At 47.4% G+C, this 21487-nt stretch overlaps 1 protein-coding gene across 3 annotated transcripts in view; it reads right to left on the bottom strand.

Annotated features, from left to right (window-relative positions):
* LOC147711647 (WASH complex subunit 2-like) overlaps positions 1-21487 on the bottom strand; it is a 735247-nt gene that overhangs the window by 696560 nt on the left and 17200 nt on the right. For all 3 annotated transcript variants that reach the window (XM_086922303.1, XM_086922305.1, XM_086922304.1), the window contains exon 2: positions 4636-4800. In XM_086922303.1, the coding sequence (XP_086778429.1) occupies positions 4636-4800 (165 nt within the window). The remainder of the gene's footprint in view (positions 1-4635; positions 4801-21487) is intronic.

The raw sequence follows: 21487 nt of genomic DNA, 5'->3' as shown, positions 1-21487 counted from the left end.
AAGAACAATGTTAATATTCCAGACTTGGTGCCAGAGGTATCTAGGTGGTATGCCTCTCTTTAAGCCTTCCATAAAGGCTTTAATAACAGGAACTTTGAACAAGGATAAATGATGTCTGTTCTGCAAATACACAGCTATTGCTGCAAGGTGCAATCAAATAGAAGTGTAAGCTAGACCAGTTTGCTATAGGTGCGAAAGGTAACAAATAATGTTTTGAACAGAAGCATCTAGGAGGATTAATGTTGTTGTTACAATAGACTACAAATCATTTCCAATTTGCTGCATAACAAGCTCTAGTGGTAGGCTGTCTTGCTTCCTTCAGAATAGCCATACGGTCTGGTGGCAAGTTTAGATATCCAAACTCTGATTTCAGGAGCCAGATGGCTAAATTGAACCCCTTGGGATTTGGAAACACGATTTCTCCACGGTTGTGAGTGAGAAGACTGGGAGATGAGATACTGCTTCTGATGTGGAACTACCGACAGCTCCAACAGGATGGTTTACCACAGGTTGCAGGCCCATATGGGAGTTACCAAAATCAGTGTGAGGGATGTTTGCTTGAGTTTCCGAACCAAAAACGGAAGGAGTGGGACAGGCGGAAAAGCGTAGGCAAATATCTGTGACCAATTCATCCACAGAGATGGGAACCTGGAGGCGAAGTTTGGGCATTTTGCGTTGTCTACTGTGGTGAATAGATCTATTTGTGAAAATCCCCATTGTTGAAAGTATGGAAGGAGAACTTGGAGATGACGTTCCCACTCGTGTATTTGCTGCCTCCTTCTGCTGAAGAGTGTGTGCAGATATTTGTGATAAGTGCTGGCTTTGATGAGCCAGTCATCTAGGTATGGGAAGACATGAATGTGTTGTCTTCTGAGATGAGCTGTCACTACTGCGAGGCATTAGGTAAAGACTATGGGAGCAGTAGTTACTTCGAACTGGTAATATGTGCCTGCCATTACAAATCTGAGGTATTGGGATGAGCTGGGTGAATTGGAATGTGAAAGTATGTGTCTTTTAACCCCTTTGATGCTTGTGACGGAACCATTCCGTCATCAGTCACGGTTGGGCTGTGCTGATGACGGAATGGTTCCGTCACGACCACACCCATTTTCATAGGGGCCCAGCACACCAGGATAATGTCCCTAGCAGCCAAGGTGTTAAGTCTAGTGTGAACATAACATCGCATTGCTGTATAAGTGGAAGCACTTGTTGATGCGTTAACATATGGCAGTGCTCTGACAGTATGTATTGGTTTAACATTCTAAGATCAAGAATTGGTCTTAAGGAGCCATCCTTTTTGGCAATTAAAAAATAGAGAGAGTAAACCCCTGAACCTTGGTACAGTAATGGAACTGGTTCTATGGCACCCTTTAGTAAGAGCGATTGCACTTCTTGTTTAAGTAATTGTAAGTGGTCTGGCGACAGTTTGTGAGAGTGAGGTGGAATGTTTGGAGGATTGGTAGTAAGCTCCAGGCAATAACCATGTGGGATAAGGCCGATTACCCATCTGTCAGTTGTTATGAGTTGCCAAATGGGGAGAAACTGTTGAAGTCTTCCCCCACAGGTATTAAGTAATCGGTGGGAAGTGTGGGCAAGTCGTGCTTATTGGGAGAAGGGGTGTTATGGGGTGTGGCGCCCCTACCCCTACCCTTGGGGTTGTTGCCTCTATATCCTGCTCTATAGAAACCTTTAAAGGAAGAGGATTGGTTGTTGCCTTTGTAAGAGAAATCATCGGGTCTGAAGATATGGTTTTAGACATTGCCCGATAAAAGGAGCAACAGAATGAGCCTCTATTCGAAGGAGACTGAAGTGTTCCCATGGACTTTGACATTTCAGTGTCTTTTTTCATCTTTCAAGAGCCTGATCGACTTCTGGACCAAAAAGATGTTCCTTGTCAAAGGGGGTGTTTAGGACAAATTGTTGAACTTCGGGTTTAAACCCAGAAATCCTAAACCATGCATGCTTTCTAAGGAGAATGCTGGTATTGACCTCTCTAGCTGCGGTATCAGCAGCGTCTAGAGCCCACCTAATTGAAGAGTTGAAAATTAGCTTGCCCTCCTGAACCAATTCTTGAGCTTCAGCCTTAAGTTCTTCTGGGAGATATTGGAGCAGTTGCTTCATTTCATCCCAGTGTGCCCTGTCATACCTAGCTAGTAGGCCCTGTGTATTTGCGATTCACCAATGATTGGCGGCATGAGCAGCTACATGCTTTCCTGAGGAATCTATGAGCATAGATTCTTTGTCTGGGGATGGTGCAGCACCAGAGATTTAGAGTTAGCTCTTTTGCGGCATTAGAGACTACCAAGGAGTCAAGAGGCAGTTGACCTTTCATAAAGATAGGGCCAGACGTTCAAGGTTTATATTTTTTATTGACTCTAGGAGTCAGAATGCATGCTCGTGCAGGGTCTTTGAAGATGTCATTTGTATGCCTCATCATGCCCTTCAGCATAAGGAGTGTCTTACTTGACCTGTGTGTAGACCCAAGTGTTTCGAATGACTCTTTATGTAATGCTACCCCATGGTACTCTGCTACTCTAGCAATGACTTCTTGATAAGCCATATTATCAGCAGGCGGCGATGGCTTTGCAGGGTAATGGTCTGGATCAGTGTCTAATGGAGGGTCAATGGTGTAATCGTTCCATGGGTCTACAGGTAATTGAACATCTTCCTCGTCAAGATCATCCCCTTCAGGCTGTGAAAGTGGGGATCCCGGAGGTGTGATGTGTAGAGGATCTAAATGTAGAGAAGAGGGTAGAGGTGGAGGGGATGGCTGGGCAAGATGAGCAGGGCTGTTAGCCATGTCTTTTGTCTTCTTAAAAGAAAACATAGTGAGAGTCTTTAGAAGGAAGCTTGTGTTTAGATGGAGATTTAGCATGAATATGTCCTGTATCAGGGTTGATATAAATGGTCTACTGTTTGGGGTCCAATTTGGGATGAACAATGTCTACATTTGGGGCAGAAGCCTCAGAGAGAATCTCTTTTAATGTTTTTGCATCAAAGGTTTGGGTGCTGAGATGAGTTTGCTTTTGTGAGCGGAAGATTTCAACTCCGAAGAATGCTTTTGTTTCGGCATAGATGGTTTTGGCTTGAAGCTGGTTTTGTTCTTCGAACCAGAAGGTTGAGGATCTGAAGAGGATTTCGGCCTACTCGGTCCCGAGCTGGAAGGCTTGACTATGTGTTTTGGTGCTGAGCAGGAAGGCAGGGCGTTGGAAACATCGTCTAGGTGCCAACCTTGGCCAGAAGGCAGAGGTGGTGCTGTAGCCTTGGGTTTTTTAGGCATGAGTATAGGGGGAAAGGGGTCTTCGGTACTCATGGCACCTGGCCCCAGAGGCATGTCTTCGGACTCCGGATCTATCTCGAGCTCCGAACCAGAGTCTGGAATGGAGAAGGTCTCATCTTCTTCTGGCGCTGACGCCTCAACCTCCTCATGCTTTGACTCTCCACTGAAGATATCCGGAGTGTGTCCTATACTTTGGTGTTGCATTTTATGACGTCAAGCTCAAGGATCGCGAAGAATCTTTTTGGACCAAAACAATTTACAAGCGTCACAGTCTTCTTCCTTGTGCTCCGGAGACCAGCACAATTACACACTTGATGTGAGTCTGTGCGAGGGTACTTGGCGTGGCACAGAGGACAGAATTTAAAAGGAGACAGTTCCATCGACAGAAGGCTGGACCGACGTGGTAAGGCACGAAGGCCGGACACAAAGTTTTTTTAATCGAAAGTCAAGGATTTGTTGATCAAAACGATACGAGGAGAAGTGGAAATGCATACAAAATAATACCGTCAAGGGGAGAGTGGATTGCCACCGAGGGAAACAAGAGGAACGGTTTCGAACCGGAGCTCAGCAATACACATCCGAACCAGATTGTGGAAAAAAAAAAACATTCTAACAATGGAGTCGATGCCCATGTGCACTATCAGAGAAAGGAGGAGTCAACTTACCTTGTGACCGGAAAGACTTCATCAAAGAAAAGTAACTTGCAAACATTCGGACCCACCATTAAATGGCATTATGAGGGAGTGTATACAGGTAGGTGGGTTTTCTGGTGACTGGAACATTCCATTTATGTCAAACTGATTACTTTGCGCTTGGAAGTACAAAGTATAGTGCAGACAAAATTTAAAATGGCAACTTCATGACGGTAAAGTTTTGTATCTTAAGAAACCTAGATAGTTTCTAAGGCATTGAGATCCCATCTGTATCAGTAACAGTTGAGGTGTCAGAAGAGTTAGGTAATAATGCCACAGTAAGTGCTGCATACTGTGTGTGTTTAATTGCATATATGCCACATACTTTGATTTTTATTGCTCCATCATTTGCCTTTTCTTTGTTGCATGATTTAGTCAATTCTGCCACAATAGCAGTCTTCCATTGCTGACTAACTCCAGAGGCCATGGTTATAAACTGAAATAAAAACTCTGAAAATCAACGATACCATTTGTTTAGACAACTATCCTTGGGTGACTGATTTTATGAAAGCAGAATAATGTCAGCCATCTTATAAAGCAGGCCTGTTAAGCCAGGTTGTGCACAAAAAGCTAAGGCCTTTAACTGACCACATCATTAATTTATTTGCCCGCAGACAGGTAGTATACTAACGCCCAAATCCTTGCACAATCTTGTATACTTACGTTCTCTATGAACTGTGTATTTGACAGCATAAGAAAGTCATTGAAGACATTATGGAGGCGACAATTCGTGGTTTTCGTATCTCGAATCAGACCATCCAACTGCTTTTCTATTTCATGTGTTTTCGATATGGTTTGTTGGGAAAATTCTTGCAGAAAATTCAGGAGCTGTTTAACACAAAAAAGAGAGAAATTAGTCTGATATGTAGCACAGCAAACGCTGGTGCTGCTGAGTGGCTAAGAATGGTTAAGGCAAGGGACTCACGTCTGAGCATACCTTGCCAACTTATGGCGAACAAAGCGCTTTGTTGGCAGGGTATGCTCAGACGTGAGTCCCTTGCTCACTTTGCCACTGGATTCAAGCAAGCCTGGCTGAAGACGGCTGTAATGCCAGAAACCGGTCCTAGGAAGCTTGTTTCCGGTCCAGGGAAGACATGGCTTGGCAGTTCGGGCTGGACTGTTCCCATGAGGAACAGGGTCAGACCGATTTGCATATGGCCATGTCTGAACTGGGGTGGCGGAGTGAGCTAAAGAACGGTGATGGATTAAACCCAGATCAGTTGACTGGGGGTGAGTGTTTGTATTGTCAACGCTCTGTCCATCATCACCTTTGGTTTTTCTTTGTTCGCCCTAAGTTGGCAGGGTATGCTCAGACGTGAGTCCCTTGCTCACTTTGCCACTGGAGTCAAGCAAGCCCGGCTGAAGACGGCTGTAATGCCAGAAACCGGTCCTGGGAAGCTTGATTCCGGTCCAGGGAAGACATGGCTTGGCAGTTCGGGCTGTACTGTTTCCATGAGGCACAGGGTCAGACTGATTTGCATATGGCCATGTCTGAACTGGGGTGGCAGAGTGGGCTAAAGAACAGTGATGGATTAAACCTAGATCTGTTGATTGGGTGTGAGTGTTTGATTGGTTCAGATGCTCCGTCCATCACCACCCCCTTTTGTACCGATTAGTGAGGAGCAGGCAGTACATTGGCAATGCCGAGCCTGGACGCTCTATGCTGACACTAGGCAGGAACAGCAGTGCTGGGAATCCGGAGATAATGGATGAAAGTGTATCCAAGAGCAGTGCCCTAGGTGTGCAGATAGCATATGGTTAGGGGTCCTCCAGGAATGTTTAAGTAAAGGGCCAGCAGTATCTCTTGGTAGCTGACAGTGAAGTGTCGGTAGTACTTGCCTTTGCCGTTAGTTGGAGGTTTGCAGTGCCTGCTGTGGTTGCTTCTATAGAGCTAGGAGTGCCCCCAAATATGCTGATAATGAACAGCAAGAAGGGAGGCATGTGTTAAATAAATATGAGGCTAGAAGTGTCTCAAATGTGGTGATAATGATGGGTCGGCGGCGCCTAGAGGTGCTTAAAGTAAAAGACCTGCCAGGGCACTGTGAAAGCAGATGCTATAGGTATAGAGCACAGAGGTGTGATGATTATTATTCAACAATGTGGTGTGCTAGGAATGAATTTTTGAATCGGTTATATTGATTTTCAATTAACAACACAGACATACACAGTATAAATCACATTCTGCATCAGCCAATATTGGTGTGTTACATTGATAAGCAGTATATATTGGTACAAAACAACCAGGGCATGTACACATTTCTGGCGATGGCAATCACATGTTCATGCCAAACTTATTAACACCTCACATGTTGACTTCTAGTGCTATCTGAAGTCCCTTCACAACTAAGTGCAACCTATGTGTTATTTCAGTGAGTGTCGACTGTGTGGAAGTCTGTTACCAGGAGAGGCAGGCGATAATGAAACAGGACAAAGTAAAAACATAACAGGTAGTTGTGAGTCGAACTGGAGCGTTTCCTGGTCCCCCATGTCTATACATCCCCTCTGCTTTTTGTGAGTTAGGTTATTTTAGTGTATGCTCTGAAACCCGCTTCAGGTGTTGATTGAGCGTGCCCTCCAGCCATAAACCCTCGACTACATCCGTATCAGGCCCCATATTCCTCCCCAGCATACACTTGGAGGTGCCACTGTCATTCGAGGCTGGCATGTGTATCTCGGCGTTATGAGTGTTTTGTAGCTCAGACAATATTATATCCCAGCTTGTAGCAATTGGGGTCATACATGTGCCCAATGTGTCCTCCCAGTGTAGCGCAACGATCTCCACTTTCGCCCCGTCAACAGGGAGCGCATCCAGCCAACACGCGAGGCGGCTCAGTGACCTTCCATCTCCTAGTGATCAGTCTCTTAGCTACTGCTAGTTCTAAATCATGGAAGCGGGACGTCACTTTGTGTTTTTCACTTCTGCTCTAGAGATGAAGGATATAAGTCTCCCACTGGAAGGGAATGGCGCACTATGTGCAGCGGGCTAGGGTGCCTGCCACCACACTCCTCTAAGACAAGGGCTCCCCCATAACATGCGTAAAAAGTCTGCATCGATAAGGAGACAGAGAGGGGAGGTGCATCGACACAATGGAAATATCTGTTAATTTTGGCTGGAGTGAGATATGCTCTCTGCATGATGTAGTATTGTGTCTGGTGAAAGCGCATGTTCCTGGGGATACGTACAGGGCCCTCCAATACAGCGGCCCATTTGGGGTATGTGAGTGGTTGGTTTAGGTCCCCCTCCTAATGGAGCTTCAATGGTACAAGTGTGATTGAGGCGGGCTGTCTAAGGGAAGCGGCAAACCACCACGTGAGGTGTCCACAGTGCCCCATCACATGCAGGCACTGGATTGTAAGGTGTGTTGGGGGCTCGTTTGCTATGTCTCCCCATTTAGTGGCCAGAGATCCAAGAAGCAAACGATGCAATAGGAACTGACCTGGGCGTAGCCCATTTTCCTCAGCTAGTGTGGCATGTGGTATTAGAACGCCCTTCCGGTACAAATTCCCCATGTCCTGAATCCTTACCTCCCACCGATCGCGCAGTTCAGCTGCTGTGCTTATGGCATGTCCCCTAGGCATGTCCCTCAGTGGTAAAGCGGGTGCATATACTGTGGTGCTCCCGGTGATATATAAGCACCTGAGGTAACATCTATATGCCACATTGATCAGCAGAGGCGCTGGCACTTTTGACTTTGCACATGGGTGAAACAGGTTTATTAGGTTTTGCTAGGGACCATGTCTGTTGCGTGGCTGCTGTGTTGCATAGTTGGCGGTCGGCTAGGCATCTAGCCACCCACTGCAGCTGTGCCGCAAGACAATATTATTCCATGTTGCTACCGGTAGGCCTCCTCTATCTGTAGGTAGGTAAAGCTCTTTGATGGCAATCAGGTGGCGAGAGTTACCCCAGATGAAGTCTCTGATTGTAATCTCGAGGGTCTGATGGGGGAGGGATGTATAAGGGCAAGTTTGCAAAGTAGTATAAGAGTCATGGTAGGATCACCATTTTAGCGAGAGCCACCCTGCCTCTCACGGATAGTGGGAGTGTGCCCCAGAAGGATACTTGACAGCAGACAGCTGTCAATGCTCTGCCTAGGTTGCCATCCAATAAGTCTGCCTGCTGTAGATATATTCATATGCCGCGGTAGCGAACAGTAACAGCCTTCCACTGCAACCGTACCCCATTAAGTACATACATCAGGTCCCGACATGTGCTGTTGAAGGGATACAAACATGACTTTGCCGCATTGACTCTCAGTCCTGACAAGATAGCAAAGTATCCCAGGATGCACACTAGTGATTGGGGAAATCGATCGGATTTGCTGATATACATTAGGATATTGTCCACGTACATTGAGATTGTGTGCACTCCATTTCCGAGCAGAACACCCCGACCACTTCAACGTGGTTGGACTCCTCCAAGGGCTTTATGGCTAAGGAGCAGAGGAGCTGGGATAACAGGCATCCTTGCCTAGTTCCCCATAGCACCATTATTGGCTCAGATATGTATGCGCCTATTCTCACTCGGAAAGTCGGCTCCTTATATAGAAGCTTAACATTTCACCAAGGCCATATCGGGCTAGTGCGGCGAATAAGAATTCCCATTCCAAAGAGTCAAAGGCCTTCTCCAGGTCTAATATTAATCATCCCGAATGTGGCCAGAGACATGCAGAGTATGCAGCAACGCTAAAAAAAGCCTCAGGTTTAAGGGAATGCTACAAGAGGGCACAAACCTTTTGTGATCCGCATGGACTAGGGTAGAGACTATGGGCACTAGTTGGTCCTCTAGGAGTTTTGCTAGTACCTTGTATTCTACGTTCAGTACAGCCAATGGCCGATAGGAGCCTAGGGTTGTGGGGTCCCTGTCAGGGTTTAGTAATGACACAAGGCTTGCTTCACACATCGATGAGACGTTCCAACTTTTCTAGTGCCATGGTGTAAAGGTTGTGTAGGCGCGATTAGTGTTGCAGAGTATGTCTTATAATATTCGTCCGGAGCCCATCTAGTCCAGGGGTTTTACCCATCGCCAGCGCTGCAAATTTTGTTGGGGGTAATTGGAGCGTCAAGTAGGCAGGCTCATTGATGCAGGAAGTTGTTCAACTGCTCTCTATCACAGCTTCCCGAGGATTTGTATAGTGATGTATAGTGTTGCATCATTGCTGCATGCATTTCGTGTTGTATGTATAGCATGTGTCCCACATCGAGACGTAAAGCGTGTATAGATTGGCGAGCCTGCTCTTGGTGCAGCAGCCATGCCAGCATCCGACCTGCTCTATCTGATGTTGCAAGTGTACATGCAGAATGTGCTACGTAGTTGTCGCACCTAATTCTTTCCAGTAATTCTACATGTTCACTGCGCAGTTCGTCCATTCGCCTAGTATCCCCAATGCATTTAACATCATTGGTTATGTGTCCTAGGAGGTTGAGTTCTATTCTGCTGATTAACTAGCTCAGTTGTTTACAAATGTTGCAGTTGAGCCCTAGGCTACGCCTTCTAATAGTTACTTTAAAAGCATCTCATTCTAGGAGCGTGTCACCTGTGATTTATCGCAAAGAATTTAGTGGTCGCAACCCCCAAGGTCGCTCGGAATGCCTGATCCTCCAGTGCCACCGGTTGGAGGCACCAGGTGGGAACAGGTATCGGAACCACTTCCCACTTGAGCTGCAAGAGATGGGGGTTGTGATTGGAGTGCCTGCGCCCCAGGTATTTAGTCTCGCCTACTAAGGGAAGCAAGGTGGGCGACCCCACAATGCAATCTAGCCTTACGTGTAGGCCATGTACTGGGGAATAGACTATATACGAGCATCTGGGTTGCGAATACGCCATATGTCAGTCAGGGACCAGTGGGTCAGCCATACGACTAGCGCCTGCGCATTCGATACTGTTGTGGTGCGTGTCAGGAGTGGGAATGATCTGTCTAGTGTCACATCCAATACAGAGTTGAAGTCGCCAACTATCAGCCAAGGAATTCCACTCCAACGGGCCAGACCTCTGTCGATTTACGAAGGAATTCATTTTGCTTCACATTGGGGGCTTTGACGGATCCAACGAGGAGGCTTTGGCCTTTTAGTCCACCTTTCATAGCACATATCTGGCCTCTACCTCCTCTATTACATACAGAACCCCCTTGCCCTCGCTAGCACCGGCAGGGCGATCCACTTCTATTCAATGTCAGGTGGGTTTCTTGTAGGAGGGCTATGCTGGTAAATCTATGCTGCAAGTAGGGGTATATGGAATATCTACGCACAGGTTTATGTTTATTTCTCACGTTCGATATGAAGATATTTGTATGCCCCATGTTGGGGGGTGGTTGTATCTACCTCCGTAGGGCGGTAAGTGTATGCGCGAGGACCAGGCGAAGTTGTTGCTCCGTGGAGTTGCAAAAGAAAAACTTGGGTTTGAAGTGCAATTTGCACAACTTCATGAGAGTGAACTCGCGACAGGAGTTTCCCCCAACAATATTGCCCAACTATGGCAACTACTGCATATGTTGATGTCTGGCTATGGGGGTAGTGCGCTGTGTACTGTTGCTGTCAGTCTACCGCTGTAGTGTTTCCCATAGGGTTTAGTGCTAGCGTGTACACCATCAGGCAAGGGGGAGCACCGTATTATGGCCAAATACTGCCCTGAACTATCCAGAAACAGCTCACTACTTATGTGCCGTGTATCATATGAAGCGTCTGGTTGGTGACCACCCTCCCTCCACATATGTGAAGCGTGTGTTAGAGTTCAGCTCTCTGTCTTCTTGCGTTCACTCAAATGATATCATCTGATGTTTGTGGCGGGACAACTGGCAGGTGCGGCAGGTCTCCAGACCAAACGGGGGTAAAATCATCTTCGCTCTGCGATCTGGCAGACTCCGCCTCTTGGTCGGAACCATGCGTCGTGGCTCGGATTGCCGCCCCCACGTGAAGGGCTTCTTGTCTTTCTGTTAATATTTGCTCTAGGTCAATAGCCGCTGATGGCAATGCACAGCGGTCTGTGCCTCCACCCCTTCCCCTGGGACGTCCTCTTCTGCTTCGTTTTGATGTTGATGGTTCATTGGGTGGTTTAGGTTCAATTGCCAGGCCAGCACCTTCCAACCAGTCCCAAGCATCTGATGGTGTATCAAAGAGGCCCATGGCGCCTTTTGCCACCACTCGCAATCAGGTCGGGAACAGCAGGGAGTAGTCTATATCTAGTTGTCGGTGCTGGCATTTCACAGAACTGAAGGCGCCCCGCCATTTCTGTACCTGAGCTGTATAGTCAGGAAACAACATGCCCTGGGCATTTTGGAACTTGATGTCATCTAGTTTGTGGGCTTCCGTCAAGATGGTATCTCTGTCCCTGTAGTTCAGCATTCTGAATAAGAGCAGCCACGGATTGGCCCCAGGCAGACACCTGAGGGCAGGTACCATGTGTGCTTGCTCCACCATGAACTCGGCGACAATACCTCCTCTGGTAGGAGTTCTCTCAACCAGCGCTCTACATAGGTCACCAGATCCTGTCCCTCCGTTCCTTCCGGGAGGCCTACCACTCTCACGTTATTGCGACATGATCGTTTTTCTGCGTCCTCCAGTTTGTCTTCCAGGATGTTCACCTGGTCCAGTAGATCTTACAGTGTGCCGCATAATGTGACTGTTGGTTGTATATTAGTTAGTGCATGTTCATTGGCGTGGACTTCCTCAGCTATTTTATGATGGTCGACCCTCAGGAGCGTCAAGTTAGATGCGACTTTGTCGATTTTGGACTCCAAGGACGTGACCATTTGGTTCTAATGCTGCTTCTATTTTCTCGACTGCTCCTAGGACTGAATCTATTTTAGTGGCCAGCTACAAGTGCGGGGGGTTTCAGATTCTGTTGCTTTCTGCTTCTGATGCCTCACCCACTTCCGAGTGTGTCGCTGACTGTGGATTGTTTGACCGTAGATGACCCATGGCCAGTTTTTGCAATGAAGGCATATATAAGCTATCTCAAGTGTGAAACCAGTTAGCCTCAATTATACTGTCCCCAACCGGGTGTCCTATGGGACCGTGCCCAGTAACTAACTGCAGTCCCTCCAGTTGCCCACGTGGGTTAGTGACTGCTCGTATGTCTATGTGCTGGTAATGGGTTATCTTATCTTGGCATTTGCTCCTTGTGGCATCTTCTCTGTAATGTCATCATCCGTGATGAGCGGTCAGCAAGGCCTGACTGATGTGGAGACAATTCAGTCCACAGTTAGAGGTAATTAGGCCTTCTTCCTGGTTTATTAGGTTAGGTGCCTGCTTCAGATCATGCCGCATCAGCTCTCCTCTGCCCTGGATGTCGCAGCGCGTGACAGGGCTCTTCTACTCTTGGGTTAAATTCCCACCTACAGATACTCACATTAAATTGTTTCACACTTACATTGAAGATGAAACACCAGAGGAATATTTTCCATATGTGGACATAGAAATTCCGTTAACTTACCAAGAACACATAAATTGGTTTAAATACGCCCTCCCCATAACATAGAAAATGTGAGACTCAGTCCACTCAGTAAAGGAGTGACTTGGCAGGTCCTAGCTACTTTTACACCGCATCCTAATCTTAATGATTTAGATGCAGCAGAAATAACAACACTATACAAAGATCTGGTAAAAATGTACAGAAATCTCATGCTGTACATTATGTGAACACTCACTGTTAACCCTGCGTGGAAGGCTCAGGAAGCACAACCTCAATTGGCTGCTATGGATATCAGCCCTCAAACACTGAATGCTGTTATGGGAAAAGTTACCACCAATTGGGAGCAAATTCCGTTCTGGATAGTAGAAAACATGAAGCGGTTTTCCCATACGGGACCACGGGATAAACATAGAATATTAACAATTTGCTTGCCAATGGGGATGGCCCCCTCGGTGGAAGATTGTGCCACTTGGGGAATAGTCTTCGCTGCAGTTTAAACCAGAACTCATGGTACCCCCTAAATAGCAGTTTTACCTGAGGTACTAAAACAAGTACAGAATGAGTACGAGCAGGACCTGCTCTGGACTTAGGGATTAAACTGATGGGCAATTTTGCTGCAGTATCGACCATTATGTAAAGTAACATAAAAGGAGACGCAGCAACATTGGCTATTCACCAACGCCTGAGAGAATTCACTCCTGCAAAGCAGGAGCAGGAATGACTTAGAATTATCGAAGAAACCTATGCTACGCTAGGTAGAGGTAATTTCTGAGCCAGACGTGGGAAACCACAGGTTAAAAGTAATTCTGAAAAGTATAACCCTAAGCAAAGCACCCAATTCTTACAAAAAGAAATGGGACAAGAAACAAAAAATAAGTCAAATAAAACACCATCACGGGAAGGGACTCCTCAGCAGGAAACCACTGACAAGAAATATAACTTAAGAAACGGTGATTATTAGAAAGCCTGACAGGTATCAGGATACTGATACACGTTCCTCTTGATCCTTTCAGGATTCATCCAATACAAGTTCGAGAGAGGTGGACGGTCAGAGTGAAGATCAGAAGAGCGTGTAAAGCCAAAAAGTTAAACATATCACATTTCAGGCTACATCCTTAAAGAGGACAAAGAAAAGACTGCTAACCCTCAATTCAGAAAGAAGAAGGTAGTAGGAATTAAAATAAGACATGCCTGACTACTGAGGACTCTGCTTCTGAACAGGGAGTGGGCATGGACAGTGCAGCAGAAATCACAATAGCTCACCAGAACCTGAATTTGAATTTTAAAATATTTATTTAGCGCACTTATACCGGGACGGTTTCATGGCGCTAGATGGCGGTGGACCAGTAGAGGCAGAGAGGGAAGCTAGACTGCTAGGGATCTGGAGAACAGGAAGGTCTTGAGGTGTTTACGGAATTCCAGATAGGAGGTTGAAGCTCTGAGGGCAAAAGGAAGCGGGTTCCAAAAAGATGGAGCTAGAACCACAAATCTCGTCCCCCCGGACTTCTGCTTCCTGAAGCGGGGAACTGACAAGAGGGCCTGGTGAGAGGAACGGGGTTCTCTGGCCGGGAGATAAGATGATATAGCTTCACAAAGGAAAGCGGGGGCAGTCCCTGACCTAGCCTGATAAGTGATGCAGCCCAACTTGAAGAGCCCTCTCCTTCACCGGTAACCAGTGCAGAGACTGCAACAGAGGGGTGGCATGGTGAAATTTAGGGAGACCGTAAATCAGGCGGGCAGCCTGATTTTGTATCAATTGAAGCCGGCAGATCAGGTAGTCTGGGGCGCCATTATAGACCACATTCCCGTAGTCAAGGCGCGATAGCACCATGGCCATGAGAATGAGCTTAAGGGCGGGAGCAGAAAAAAAACGGGAAACCTTACGAATGGTGCGAAGGGAAAAGAAACAGGAAGACACCACTGAGTGAACCTGCGTGTGAAGGGAAAGCTGGGAATTAATAAAGATGCCCAGGGTTTTGACCTTGGGACCCGGGAGGGGAGGGGGACCAAGTGAGTGGGGCCAGAAGGAAGGGGACCAAAGACTGCAACCACTCCCAGTCAAAACCAGTTCGGTTTTGTCGGGGTTCAGTTTGAGGTGGTTGCAGTTCATCCAATCTTGGATGAAAAGCATCACCCTCTGGAAATTCTGGGCAGAGGTGGGGGAGTGGGAGAGGTTAAAGATAAGTTGGAGGTCGTCGGCGTAATTGAACACCGAGACCTCCATCTGCTGTAAAGAAAAAATGAGGGGTGAGATGTATAAATTAAATAACAGGGGAGACAAGGAGGAGCCCTGGGGAACGCCGCAAGTCACTCTACGAGGAGGGGCAGCAAAGTCTGCCAGATGGACGGCCTGCTCCCTGTCCGTTAAAAAGGACCGGAGCCAGGCATGGGCCGTACCCCCAATGCCCGCCGCCTCGACACGGGTCAACAGAATGTCATGATCTACCGTGTCGAACGCGGCGGACAGGTCTAACAGGACCAGGGCCTGGGGGAGGCAGGTGTCAATGCCCTCCCTTAGTTTGTCCATCACCGAAACTACCACCTTCTCGGTTGAGTGCAGCGGGCGAAAGCCCGCCTGACGAGAAGAAAGGCGGCCAGTGGACTCCATAAAGGAGCTCAGAGTCCCGGTAACATGAGCCTCTGAGACCTTCGCCAGGTAAGGGAGAAGGGAAATGGGACGGTAGTTAGCCGGCAAAGATGGGTCGGCACCTGCCTTTTTCAGGATCGGGATAATAACTGCCGATTTGTGGGCGTTTGGGACGATGCCGGTTTTAAGGGAATGATTGATTAATGTGAGTGGAGGGGAGTAGCAGCTAGAAAAGATCTCTTTCAGGGCAAATGCCGGGCCGATGTCCTGGGGTGAACCAGATTTTACCCGGGCCAGTAAGGGGAGGAGGGTTTCTCGTGTCAAGGGGGGAAGCTGAGTGAGGAGTGGGGCAGAGGGGAGAGGGTGAACAGTGATCGATGTCGGGAATGAAGGAGGGATATTGGCCTTAATGAGAGCTACCTTCTCAATAAAGAAGGAGTTAAGGGAGTTACAGAGTGATTGAGACGGGGGGATTTTAGAAATCACCCTGTCGGAGGCATCGAGCTCGTGTACTGTAGCGAATATTTCCTTGGATTGATTTTCCGCGGCCAGATAGATTATCTGGTGGTAGTAGCGCTGAATGAGCATATCACAGTGAAAAAACCTGATACAGGGGTAAGTGTCCAACATAATTTATACAAAATACCACTCCAGGTGGCGGGGGACATACTCAGAACACAAAGGATCTCTTTTGGGTGGACCAGACATATGGTTACAACATTCTTTTGGCTGAAAAGGATTGGCCACCCGAGTTCATAATGGAATGCCCACTGGGAGAATGGTAATTTTACCTGCTTTCGTTGAATTAGTTCCAGACTCAGTCAAACATTCATATGCGCAAGAGTGGGCGTTTGCGCTAGCAACTGCACTGTACCGCAATCGTGTTGGATGAGATGCTTGCCATGGGCTCATGTTATCCACACAATGAGTCATTAGAGGGTTGGCGTTCACGTTGAAGGGAATTTCATGGCCAATGAGGACGCTATAGCAACAGTCCTCCCTGCTGCTATTGCTGCAATCACTCATTCAAGTATAAGAATAAACAGAGACCTCAAGGTAGCTGTCAATGCTGGTCGCAACGACACTCGCATGCCGAAAGGCTTTCCCAGTAAGCACTCCAACAAGCTAGATGCACAAAATATTCTGTATGCTCGGATTCCAGGAGTGGGGGATAGAGTAATACCAAACATTGATCATAGATTGGGTTTAATACTAGCTACAAATGAGGGTCTGGGTCAGCACACGCAGGCGTCAATGCAACAGTTTCCATACTGAAGCATTGCTATTGATGGCCTAGTCTTAAGAAACAGACCAAGGACTTTGTCCTCAAATGTGACATCTGCCATCAGAGTAACGGCTCAACCATAGCACGTCCACCTCAGACACCCCTATTGATCTCAGACAAGCGTCTAGCAGTTTTTATTTGAATCACTGTGGCCCCTTACACTCAGACTGGGCTTACAAGTACTTCTTGGTGGCAGTGGATTCATGCTCCAGATGGTTCCTGTGGGTTTGGCCACAGTGCACGGCTGACGCTTGAACTGTTCTAAAGGTTTTGGGAGTCTTCTTCGGGACATACGCAATTGGCACACTACATTCAGACCTGGACCCGGCATTTAGCTCTGGGGCTTATAAAGAAGCCAAGGGAAGTTTGGGTGTGGCCTTGCAGTACTTTTCCCCCTACTATCCCAAAGGAAATTCGGCATTTGAGAGAAAAAAGGGACTTAAAGCATTAGGCTCAGGTGGCAGTTGGGTCAATCACTTAAATGGGGTCCAGAGGACACTCAATAACATGCCAAGAAAATCCCTATGGGGTCTTACTCCTTATGAACTCCTGTTTGGTATGAGAATGAAGATGGCAGGCCTTGGTAATGTCAACACAGTAGCAGTGGATACATTGTTTGAAATCAATGAAAGTGTGGCTGTTTTACAGGAACTCAATAGAAGAAGAAGAAGAATTTGTACTTGTAAAGTGCACTAATACCCCAACTGGGGTGTCCTGGCGCTGTAAAGCATACCGCTGTTGAAACCCTTCCTGGCTTTTCCCTGTGAAATGTCCACTCCTGGGCACCCCCAAGGTGAAGCCAGGTATCTCAGCGCTGTTGGGGCTGTTGGAGACTAAGCAAGCTATTGCCCAGAGTTGCAGAATGGGACCCATGATTAGAATAGGCACCGAGGCGAGAATTATCAGGTCCGAGGAAATTGAGCCCAAGACCCGCCGAGGCGGGAATTGAACCCTGGTCCCGGGCCAGACCTCTGCATTAGGGTCTGCCGCTCTAACCATTGAGCCACACTTTTCCACAATGAATTCCGGGGCGTACAAAGTAATGTCCAGGTACAATGCACCGTCACTGTAATAGTGAAGGTTGTACTGGCAAAACCTTCCTGGGTCCTGAAGATTGTGGATCTAGTCAGACAAAAAATCTGGACCATCTATTAGAGCATCTGTACCTGTCCTGGCTGTTGAAGGTATCAGAATTGTACTTCTTCCGCCCCTTGTCAGTCGCAGAAACGAAAGGTTTGTCACCATTATTCTGATCACACTACACTATGTGGCCGATTTTCAACAGTAGGCCGCATGGGCTCCAAGGTAGCCACCGTACTCCTCTCGCTACCATTCAGGAAGCTCAGATGGAAGCCTTAATAACTATAGAAGATTCCCATCTGCAAAGAGAAGCTGTATACAACAGCGAAGTGATACTTCTTCCTATTGAAACAACTACAATTATATAGTCAACAAATACAGAAATCTCAATTCGAAAAATTGACAACGTCTATGTGAATATGCTGCAGACCGAGTCATCTCCTAGTTCTACAAAACCTACTGAGCTACCAAAAATAGACTGGATGGTGTCTGGCTACTTCGTTCATTATGAGAACTTCTCACCAAGCTGATATACTCTGCTTCCTTTATTTCCCAACTTTCTGTACAAGGTTTTGACTTTTGGAAAGGCACCGTAGACACAAAATCTGTCTGGGGGACAAAAGATTGGCAGGTCAGGGAACGGAGGCTCTTTTTAGAGAATGCCTCATACTACATCAGATCATTTTCCTGAATAAAACAGTGCAACAAACTTCCTGTCTGGAAATAGCCAAAATGAAGGATTTGATCTTTCATCGTATTCCCTCATTTTCATGCTTTGAGAACTGGCATCACTTCAGTGAGGATACACTATATACCATGATATTTAATGGTTCTTTTATTTCATCAGACATCAATTGAAAGGGATGGTTGGTTTGGCCTGTGGACACAAATGGGTATCAATCTAGATTCCTGGGCAACATCGAAGGGTTTAGGATCAATAGGCCTGATCAGCGATATGTACACTCTGGGGTTGTGACATTTTATGGTTTTGGGAAGTTGTGCATTGATTGGCTAAAACCCTCAACACTCTCTGAGGTGAAGCAACACTTGTCCCTTCTTTCTGATAACAACGATCTCAGGGATTTTCTTGTAGGTCCCTGGAACACACGCCCTGTTGTCTGAAGGATTCCCAGGCTGCCTTGATTAATCGAGTTTTCAAGCTGCTCTCGAAGGGGAGCTATTTGATGCTGAATGATCAAGGTAACTGTGGAATGAAACCGGTAATGCTTATCTGGTGACAGTTAATTCCATAGTCACTTGTTGCACCTGTCCGTACAGTTAGGGAGGCAACACTATGGCCTTCGATAAAAGTTTCCACCATACGCTTTGATTCTCTGAGCAAACTGAAATTCATGCTTTTTCAAAAGGATGCGGCCTTAACTTCAGCCAGAGAGAAGTTTAATCTCCAGGTTGCAAGGTCCTCGTTTGAGATAAAGACACTACTCCACACTAACCGCCTGCTGCATTTTGGGGAGCTGGTTCACCTTATCTTTAGTATGTCTAATAAGGAAATGTATAGTGCACTTTTCTAAATGTATCGGCTCTGGACTGGTTACCACCTTTTAGATGATTTTTGGAGGTATACTATCTTTCATACACTCTGTGTTGGGAAGCGTTTTTGGAGGGCTCCCACTTCTCCAGATGCTTGTGGCAGGAATCCCGATTTTAATTTTTCTGCTCTGCACTGGACGTCCCAGTTCAACGCAAAGTGTGCTGCAAGTCCGTGAGCACATGGTACACTGCTTCTGAGAATCGCTGCTTCGAGAACTAAATGAGCACTGGTTCTTGTCCTTAAAGCCTATTTGGCTTCACTACGTACAATCTGTATTCCACTGCCTGCTTTGCAGCCACAAATGCGGTTTGGATCTATGCCTAGGATCACAATTGGTTGAGGTACTCATGTACCCCTTAAAGGCCCATGGGTGTTGTTGTCTCCAGGGTATTCCATTGCTGATGAATGCATTCTTTTTTTTTTTTTTTTTTGAAAACCTTTATTCGTGTAAATGGTGACATACAAATACGGGCCTACAACCCGGAGGCCGGCCACGGAACAAACTAGAAGACACCAATAGTAATAAAAAGTACGGAATGGTCACGCAATACTACCCACTGATGCAAGTCTATAATGCTAACGGAGCGTAACCGCCCGGTAAAGGATCACTGAAGGTTAATTTTATATATATAAAGTAGAGGATCGGTTGTATAAGAAGCGTCTTGGTACACATGACGGGGAACAGAATCAACTTCATTATAATAGGGAATACGCAAGTCAGTTATCAGAGTAGTCCAAAGCGGTAAGGCCATCGATACCCTTGCTATTCTTTTCAGTCAGTGTCCACCCGCAACCTCATGTGCCCAATGACAAGCAAAACATCACTCTCATGATAATCAAATCATCAATGAGACGGAAAAAGGTGCAATCACCATACAACCCAACCCGGAGAGTAAAAGAAAACGAAAAAATTAGAAAAAAAGAAAGGGAAAGGAAAGGGGGAATCCACGTTATTGTACCCACCCCACGGCGATAATGGCGATCCACAATCCAGACAATAAACATTATTAGGGGCGGGGAGGCTAAGTCAGGAGAAGCAAAAAAGAACCCCACAGAAAGTACAATGCCATATGGGAATACCTAAACCTCCCCCCCCCGGGTACTCATCCCGCGGGGATCACGCACAGCAACGGAGACCCAAGAAAAGGACAGATAAGGGCCATAGAAACAAGAACTATCTAATAGACCCCCTTCCACCCGCCCCACCCTGCAGCCTGCACCCCTGCAGAAGGCTATGGCCTACCCCTCCCAGCAGCGTGCCTGTCGCCCTAATCGTGAACCCGAAATATAGAGTGAGATAATGCAGGGAAAAAGAAGAAAACAGATAAAAAAGGGAAAAGAGGAAAGTCAAGGGGAGAGGATACCATGTAACAAGGCGCACAGCCCCCACCCCCGCCCATACAAACATTCTAGTGTAGCCCAAAGCGAAACGGGAATGGTTTCAAGTAATCATACATATTAAGGGTCAGACAAGGCATCCCAATTTGTGGCAGTCCATAAATCCATGCATCGAGCAGAAGTCCTCCGGGTGAAAAAACCCACGGGTTCACCCCAGTCCTTTCTTAGCTATCGCCGCGATGTATGGAAAGGTAGCAAGCATAAAACAAAGCAATGAGAAGAAGTCATGGAGCCACCGCTGGATGGTCAATGGAAGCAACCCACTGGATCTCCACTGCCGAAGGCAATGCATAAGCTGTACCCGGCAGTCATGTAAATCAGTTGCACTGATAGTCAGCAGTTCTTCCCGCATGCGATCCAAGCCATCGCCGCCCCCGCCAAAGTAAGGGAAACAAAAAGTAGCCACCTCAGAACCATCCGCATCCCTGGGGGACGGCTCGGAAGAAATGGCGATCTCCATGTCGACATGCACACAAAAATCCCGGATGAGGGTCGCCTGCCAAACCCTTAGTGCACGCAGGACGTCGCCAATCGTGGGCTCACACTCCCCGGTGCAGGTCCCATCACGGCACAGAGGTACAGTATCAGCATCACAGGGCGTCCCACAGCTTACAGCACCAGCCGCCATTTTGTGGTTACTACGCAGTCTTTTCGTGGCCGACTCATGGGGGGGCCCACAAGCGGGGCCCCCGCGGGATCTCCCTCAATCGTCCACGTAGCAGCCACGGCGCAAAGATGAGGGCCACCAAAGAAGAGGGACCCTCCGGCGCCAACACTCCGCCGGAGCCACTCTCCACCACCGAGCGATGGAAGTCAGGATGGCCGAGCGAGGCAACAAGGGGGGGAGCAACCAGCTCGGCTTCCCCCACACACAACTTGCCGCACCTCACCTCTGGACCACCGGAAGGTAGACCCAGGCGCTTTCAGTTGCCTCCGGCTTTTTCGCACAACGGCCTCCTCCGACCGGCATCCGCCCTCCACCTGAGGCCGCCACCGAATCGTCTCCGCCAGCTACTCGCTAAAGGCAAGGCCCCGGTCTCCACTCCACAGAGGCCGCACTTCCCAGGAGGACGCTGCTGCGGGCCCACTGATCTCCGGAGCCACCAGGATGGGAGGTAAGTGTCAGCAGACCTTCGTTCGAACGGACACCAGTTCAACGATACTTTTACAAGATGCAGTCCCTCTCTCAATGGCTGCTATAGGAAT

Source organism: Lissotriton vulgaris, chromosome 5, assembly GCF_964263255.1.
Source record: "Lissotriton vulgaris chromosome 5, aLisVul1.2, whole genome shotgun sequence".
In the NCBI taxonomy this organism is placed as follows: Eukaryota; Metazoa; Chordata; class Amphibia; order Caudata; family Salamandridae; genus Lissotriton; species Lissotriton vulgaris.
The sequence above is the reverse complement of the archived record's forward strand: the minus strand, read 5'-3'. Positions and strand labels throughout refer to the sequence as shown.